At 49.6% G+C, this 7,182-nt stretch overlaps 1 protein-coding gene across 1 annotated transcript; it reads left to right on the top strand.

Annotated features, from left to right (window-relative positions):
- Window positions 1-2,170: 2,170 nt before the first annotated feature.
- On the top strand, window positions 2,171-6,711 carry LOC135113347 (zinc finger protein 358-like). The gene is made up of 4 exons (XM_064028594.1): window positions 2,171-2,595; window positions 3,746-4,074; window positions 4,383-4,557; window positions 5,141-6,711. The coding sequence occupies exons 2-4, from the start codon at window positions 3,752-3,754 to the stop codon at window positions 6,452-6,454; spliced, it is 1,812 nt and encodes a 603-aa protein (XP_063884664.1). The 5' UTR covers window positions 2,171-2,595; window positions 3,746-3,751; the 3' UTR covers window positions 6,455-6,711.
- The last annotated feature ends 471 nt before the right edge of the window (window positions 6,712-7,182 follow it).

Below are 7,182 nucleotides of genomic sequence, written 5' to 3'. Positions count from 1 at the left end.
GGAAAGAAGAATAAAAAGAAACAAAGAACACTGAAAGATGATAAAGATTGTGGATAGGAAAGACGTATTAAATCGTGAAACAAGATAGTAAGAAAGGTAATATTAGTCATGTAAGATGGAACGAAGAAAACGAAGAAAACTAAAAAAGAAACGACAAAGAAGAGAAAGATGATAAAGAAGAGAAATATTACGATGAAAAGTCGCAAAAGAATGAAAGAAGGGTGAAAGAAATCGTGAAAGAATAGAAAAGAGAATGACAAAAAAATAAATAAATAAATAAAGTAAGAAAGGATAAAGGAGATTGTGAAAGGAGATTGTGAAAGGAATATAAAACATATATACAGCGAAGAACGAGGAGGAACAATGATAAAAAAAAAAATAAATAAAAAAAATCATTGTTGTTGGAGGAAGACTGAGCTCTCATTATCCTGAAGCATCCACAGTGAAGGAGAAAGAAAAAGAAAGAAGGTAACTCACTGATGGTTCACAAGTGCATGCTACAAAAAAAGAGATGTAAAAAGTGAAGTTTGTTAGAGAGACACGTGTGTGAGAGGCGAGGGGACAAAAGGTGAGGCATAATTCACATGACATATTGAAGGCAACACATTATTAGTACCACACTGATAATTCATAAGTGCGTGCTGTGAGAGACAAAGAAGTAAACATTTGCGATGTAAATTGAAGTGAGACGTGTGTGAGAGAGAGAGAGACTGGTGCTGACCCTATCATCATCTAAGCGAGGGAACAAGGGACAATTATATAACATTTAGCACAGAAAGGCAACGCAGTATTAGTTTATAAGTGCATGGTGCAATAGAGATACATGTATAAGAAGCAGTTGGCCAGATGTTGTGAGGCATGCGAGAGTGAGGCTGGTGTTGACATCATCTAAGCGAGGGAGCAAGAGACAATATAACATTTAGCAAGGGAAGGTAAAAGCAGTAGTAGCTTGTTAGAGAGACATGTAGAATAAATACGTTACTCAGTTAAGTGTTGCGAGGTACATGTAGGGACTGAGGCGTTTGTATCATCATCTAAGCGAGGGATCAAGAGCTACACAACACTTGGAAAGAGAACGGGAGGCAACAAGTAGTTGACTAAATGCGTACTGTGGAAGAGAAAGAAGTAAATAGTTGCTAGGTAAGTTGTAGCGAGGCATGAGAGACTGGCACTGTGTCCCTCCTGTCCTGTGAGCGAGGAGAGACCAAGAGACAGTTACATAACATTTGACAAGGCGGTATAAATTCTCCAAACTCCACACTCTCTTTTCAGGTTCCAGGCTCTGCTGTTGCCACTCGTCACTTAGCACGCCTCGCCAATTCACTCCTGCGGTGGGTTCCCTTCCCCTCTCTACCTCTTGTCCCTCCCCTCCGCCTCACAACAATGCCTCGCCCACACGTCCCCGCCACCCCAGCCTCTATTCATTCAGATGATGGCCCACTCCCACTCCACCACCACCATCACCGCCACTACTACCCCCTCTTGTTTTGGCGAGGGAACTGTCTTCATGCAGCACACAAAGCATGGCATATATACTTGATGCGAAAATAATGAAAAAATAGTTTTCTCTCTCTCTCTCTCTCTCTCTCTCTCTTTCGTGTATTTAATCATTAGGTGTGTGTGTGTGTCTCAGTACGGTGTATTCTTCCTCTTCTCTTCCTGTCATGCACTTAATGATCAGAGGTGTGTGTATGTGTGTGTGTGTGTGTGTGTGTGTGTTCATGCAGCAGTACTGTTCTTGCACACTTGGGGGATTACGGCGCACGGGGCAGCCCATCAGCTCGCGGTTTACACCTGCCCTGCCGATACGTCACAAAAATATACTTGTGTGGGTGTACTCGTGGCGACGTTGCCAAATCTCCCGGTCAGTAAAAAGTGAAGTATGATTTACCCGGTACCGATAACTCCAAAGGTGGAAGGGAATGACAAAGAGGGCAGGTGTGTGTGACCCAAGTGTTCAAGTGCCATTCAGGAGCACGGAATGGCCTGCGTCTGAAAAAAATAAATGTATTGCACCAATGCACCCAGTTAGCTTACACGAGCAAGGCTCCGTCCGCCCCGCGCCGGCCGAGCCACGAGTCCTCAGTTACCTCCTCGCCGCGCTGCCAACGCACGATCAATACAGAATTATACTCACTAACCCCATACCATCCCTACCCACGCAGAGGACAATAAAATAGGTGCGTGTGCAACCCCCCGCAGGTTCCCCCCATTTCCCCCTCCGGACCTCAGGACATGAGGAGGGGGGGAAGGTACATGATGCAGTACGAAAGTGTCAGACGCGGGGTGCCAGTGCGGGCCAAGGTGAGGGCAGTCAGAATCTTCTGCGCTTGTGTGAAGGCGGGGCATATATGTGTGTCCCGAGTGAGAGCCGCAGTAGTATCGCCTGTGCACTTCTTCAGTGAGCATTTGCCCTTTGGACTAGGAGACTACCTCGCTAGTGAACAGTGAGAGACAGACAGTCTGAGCTTCGCCGTGCTTGAGTGAACATGGTGTATTGTGTGTCCCAGTGAAGAAGAGTCTGTGCTACCGCTAACCCTTGCCACTCTCTGGTGACTGGACACACCTCACCACTTCTCTATTTGATCGTTATTGGTGAGTATTGTGACTTATTGACTTACCATCGAAGTGTTTAGTGTAGAACTTTGAGACTTGTGATGATGCGTTAGTTTTGGTGGTGTGCGAGTGAGTGGCTTCCTCTTCTACAACAAACGTCTACACACACACACACACACACACACACACACACACACACAACTTAATATTAAATGGAGAAGTAAAGCATGAATTACTACAAGAATACGGGGAATTAACTTACACAATAAAATCCGTACGTGTGTGTGTGTGTGTGTGTGTGTGTGTGTGAGAGAGAGAGAGAGAGCAAGCAAGCAAGCAGTAAGTGTGAAAGTCTTAGTCTTCAGGGAGCACAAAGGTTCAAGAGGACGAGGCAGAGGCGGAAGTGTTGGGATTAAGAACTTTGGGATTCTCTCTCTCTCTCTCTCTCTCTCTCTCTCTCTCTCTCTCTCTCTCTCTCTCTCTCTCTCTCTCTCTCTCTCTCTCTCTCTCAGCAGTAAGAAAAAAAAAATGAGAATGTCTGAGAGGGCTCGCACGCACACAAACGTCTGACCCACATTTCTAAATAGCCTGGCAAGCATACAAACACACGAGAATTATAAATGCCTTTGCTTGTGATTGCTTTAGGTTGAGAGAGAGAGAGAGATAAGTCATGAAGAAACTCAATGAATATGCAAACGTTTCTTGTCACTTGGTAGTTAACACTCGTTCGTACCAAAACTGCTTGCTTCATTCACGTTCCAAGCAGCACTCGGGTAAATTTAGTAAGGACAAGTTCGTCTCAGGTTTCGTAACATCCCTAATTCAGGTTCTCGCGCGGCCCAGAAGTGACATCATCCAGCCAGTCAGCGTTGGGTGTATATGTATATTCCCTTTAGTTTCTTGCTGTATGTTCGCTTTAGGGTCAGTGGCGCCTCTCGTGCTCAAGGAGGAGTGTAGTGGCAAAGGTTGTAGCGTTTACAGAAACGTGGCAGTCCTGTTCAGGTATTAGAGATTGAGTAAATGTGGTTTCTATATTGATTTACTAAGACTCTAAAGTTCGTGTTGGAGTAAACGTGTGTAAGTTATGATTTAAGAGGTTTTACGAGTGCACATGTGACTCGTGTTAAACAGGTGAATTAAAATAGTTATTATGAAACGATGTTAACCCATCGCCTTTCTTCCCCCACAGATAGTCATGGCCATGCTGCCGCCCGGCCTTGGCTCCTCGTACCCCGTGGCGATGGATATGGACCACGCCTACCCCCCCACCACCATACCGCAGACCCAGGCGCAGCCCCAGTACGTGACACACCCCCAGCCGCAGCTCCAGCCCCAGCCACAGCCCCAGCCCCAGCCCCAGCCCAGCTCCATGGAGCACCCTGAGGGCCCCAGAGAGGCGATGGAGATGCAGAGTGTCTCAGAGCCGCCGTACCAGTGCAAGATCTGCGGGAAGGGCTTTGCTATCCCCGCCAGGCTTGCTCGCCACCACCGCGTCCACACCGGGGAGAAGCCTTTCAAGTGAGTATGCCGGGTGTTGCGTAAGAGAGAGAGAGAATTTCTCAATATGGATGGTCAATTAAGTGAAAAAAAGCTTCGTAGGTTTGTCCCTTTCCGCCTGAGAAGACCTACAAATCATACTAACAATACAAAAACAGTAAAGATTTCTCGATATGGATGATAAGTAAAGGGGCAAACATAGGTACATCACTTTCCACTTGAACAAACCAAAGGAATGAGAGGTAGAGGAGAGGAACAGGAACAGAGAGGCACAGACAACCTCAACCAGTAAAAGACATCCTGTTCTTATGACCTTGCTTTCTCTTCAGGTGTGAATTCTGCGACAAAACCTTCAGCGTCAAGGAGAACCTCAATGTGCATCGCCGCATCCACACCAAGGAACGACCCTACAAGTGTAACATCTGCGATCGCTCCTTCGAACACTCCGGCAAGCTGCACCGCCACATGCGAACCCACACCGGAGAGCGGCCCCATAAGTGCGAGGTGTGTACCGGCCTGGTCTGCCTGTCTGATTGCTTGTCTTCGTGCTGGGGCTGGGGACTGGTTAGGCGTGTTTCTTGGAAGGACGGAGCGGCTTGGGTTAGCTTGTGAAGGAATTTATCTGGGTTTTGGATGGGTTTGGTGGGTTCAGGTGTTTTCAGGAATAGGTAGGGTGGTTTCTTGTGGTGTAATGGGTTCGGATAGGGTGTTAAGGGGTTTAGTTTGATGTGATGGGTTTGGATGGCTATTTAAAAGTTGAATAGTCAAGTTTGTTCCTCGTTTGGTGTATCTGTTGACTATGGCATTTCAATAATCCAGTAATGCTAGAACTTAACGGGCAATAAAAGTTTAAAACTATTTTATTACTCGCTAATTTTGCAGTCAGTGGTGGATTATTCTTAAAGTTTGTACTGCAGTCTGTTGCTGAGGCAATACCAATAGATATTGAAGATTTAATTGGTGAGGATAACATCTAAAAGGTTAAATTGCGCAGATAGAGATAGCTTATGTTAGCGGTGAGGTTGTTTGGTGAACAAATGTGGTGTGTGTCTGGCTTGCGTAACGTGGCGTGTTGTTATTGTTGCAGGTGTGCGGCAAGACATTCGTGCAGTCTGGCCAGCTGGTGATCCATATGCGCGCCCACACTGGAGAGAAGCCATACACGTGTGAGTACTGCCAGAAGGGGTTCACGTGCTCCAAGCAGCTCAAGGTGCACATCCGCACGCACACGGGCGAGAAGCCTTATGAGTGCGACGTGTGCGGCAAGACCTTCGGCTACAACCATGTGCTCAAGATGCACAAGATGTCCCACCTGGGAGAAAAACTGTACAAATGCACGCTGTGCGAGGAGTTCTTCAGCTCCCGCAAGGCGCTGGACCGCCACATCAGGGATCACAACAACCCCTCCGCCCACCAACCCCAGCCCTGCCACTCCAACCAGGCCCAGACCTCCGCCCTGCCCCAGCCCCAGAATCTCCACTGGAAACCCTCTCCCCCCACCAGGGAGCCCGAGGTGGTGGACGTGCGCGACTCCTCGTCGTCGTCCAGCACGTCCAATTCGCCGCCCGCGAATCCCTCGCCCGTGGCCTCCTGGGACAGCGACTCCATGGACCCGCACCATCCGCTGACATTTCGTGACTTCCGCAGAAGCTCCCCCGATTGTCCCGTCGCCAGTGGACCAGAGGTGTACACCTGTTACGGAAGCGACGGAGTCGGGTCTCGATCCCCTGGATACATCAGTGATGACAGCGGTCGAGGCGCTAGCCCCGTCAGTGACACTCTCTCCCCACCTCGATCTCCAATCCCTGCTGGACCTGCTGTAACCCCGCCCCATCTCCTGGAGCCCCCGCTCACCCACCCGCAGTCCATCGACTACAACCTGCTGCTGCGGCGCCTCTACCCTGACTTAGTGACTCCCCGCGCCGAATCTTCGCCGCGCCTCACGCTCACCACAGAAACGGGCGAGCGCGTCTCCTATCCCTACGAGATTCTGCTGCGGCTGCAGCGCAAGACGGAGCAGAGTCTGCTGGAGGAACAGGAGGCCGTACGGCGGCAGCAGCAGCAACTGAAGGAGCACCTGCGGCGGGAGGAGGTGCGCCACAAGCGCGAGCGCGTGTTCATCGATACCGTGCAGCGCGTGCTGGAGGCGCTGATCGGGCGGGAGCAGCTGGAGCGGCTGGGTCACCCCAACAACTCCACGGACGAGGTGCTGATGCGCACGCTGCAGGTGATGGGCTCCCAGCCCTGCAAGGAGCCCTCGCTCTCTCCCATCGACCGCATTAAGGTGAACCTCAGGCTGCTGCTGGAGTGCAGCGTGCCGGACCAGGAGATGTGGGCCAAGTTCGGATGGCGAGGCAAGCCCATCGACGACATCGTGGCGGAGTTCCTCAACTTCTGCTAGTGAGGGGAGGTGCTCCGTGCCGCGCCGCCGCGACGGCACGCTGATCTCAGGACTCCCCTCCGCGCCGCTCAGTATTGTGGACTCTCGGGGCCACGCTCTAGTCATCGCGACTCACCATCCTGTACATTCCATATTGTATTTAATGCACAATCAGCGGCACTCATACCTGACGTGTCCAACATAAGTCCATATACATATATATTATACGTATATAAATATATATTTTAAATGTATTGTTAATAAATGACAAGATATAACTCGCTGTCTTTCTCTGCACATCTCAATACCACCACCAGGCGAGGTTAAGGGAGGTGGGCGGGGCGCCACACACAACTCTTATAAGCGTGCCGACACAACGCGGCACAAAAAGATGGCCACGGACAACGTGTTGAGGCTTCACCCTGAGTTGCCTTCAAACGTTCATGATGTGAGAGTATTCCCAGTGTGTGTGTGTGTGTGTGTGTAGGAGGAGGAGCGGGGACAATCCTTCGCGAGTCACGTGGGGCGGTGTGTGTGTGTGTGTGTGTGTGTGTGTGTGTCGGTGTTTAGATACACTGTTGCTCTGTTGCTGGGATGCGTTTTTGTTACCGGGAAGGTGAATGGCCTCTACCACCTATAACCTCTCTTTCTGGTCACTGGAAATTGGAAAGTAAGGTTTCAGGGCGCCGGTAAAAAAAAAAAAAAAAGGGGGCCAGCAGACGAAGGTAAAGGTTAAAGTGTTGGGTTGA

The sequence above is a fragment of the Scylla paramamosain genome, chromosome 25, assembly GCF_035594125.1.
Source record: "Scylla paramamosain isolate STU-SP2022 chromosome 25, ASM3559412v1, whole genome shotgun sequence".
Classification (NCBI taxonomy): domain Eukaryota; kingdom Metazoa; phylum Arthropoda; class Malacostraca; order Decapoda; family Portunidae; genus Scylla; species Scylla paramamosain.
Note: the sequence above shows the minus strand (reverse complement) of the source record. Positions and strands in the feature narration are given on the sequence as shown.

Coding starts and splice junctions, on each gene's coding strand:
- LOC135113347 (XM_064028594.1), top strand. CDS start 3,752: ATGGCCATGCTGCCGCCCGGCCTTGGCTCCTCGTACCCCGTGGCGATG. Junction 4,075..4,382: donor ACCGGGGAGAAGCCTTTCAA/GTGAGTATGCCG, acceptor CTTTCTCTTCAG/GTGTGAATTCTGCGACAAAA. Junction 4,558..5,140: donor AGCGGCCCCATAAGTGCGAG/GTGTGTACCGGC, acceptor TTATTGTTGCAG/GTGTGCGGCAAGACATTCGT.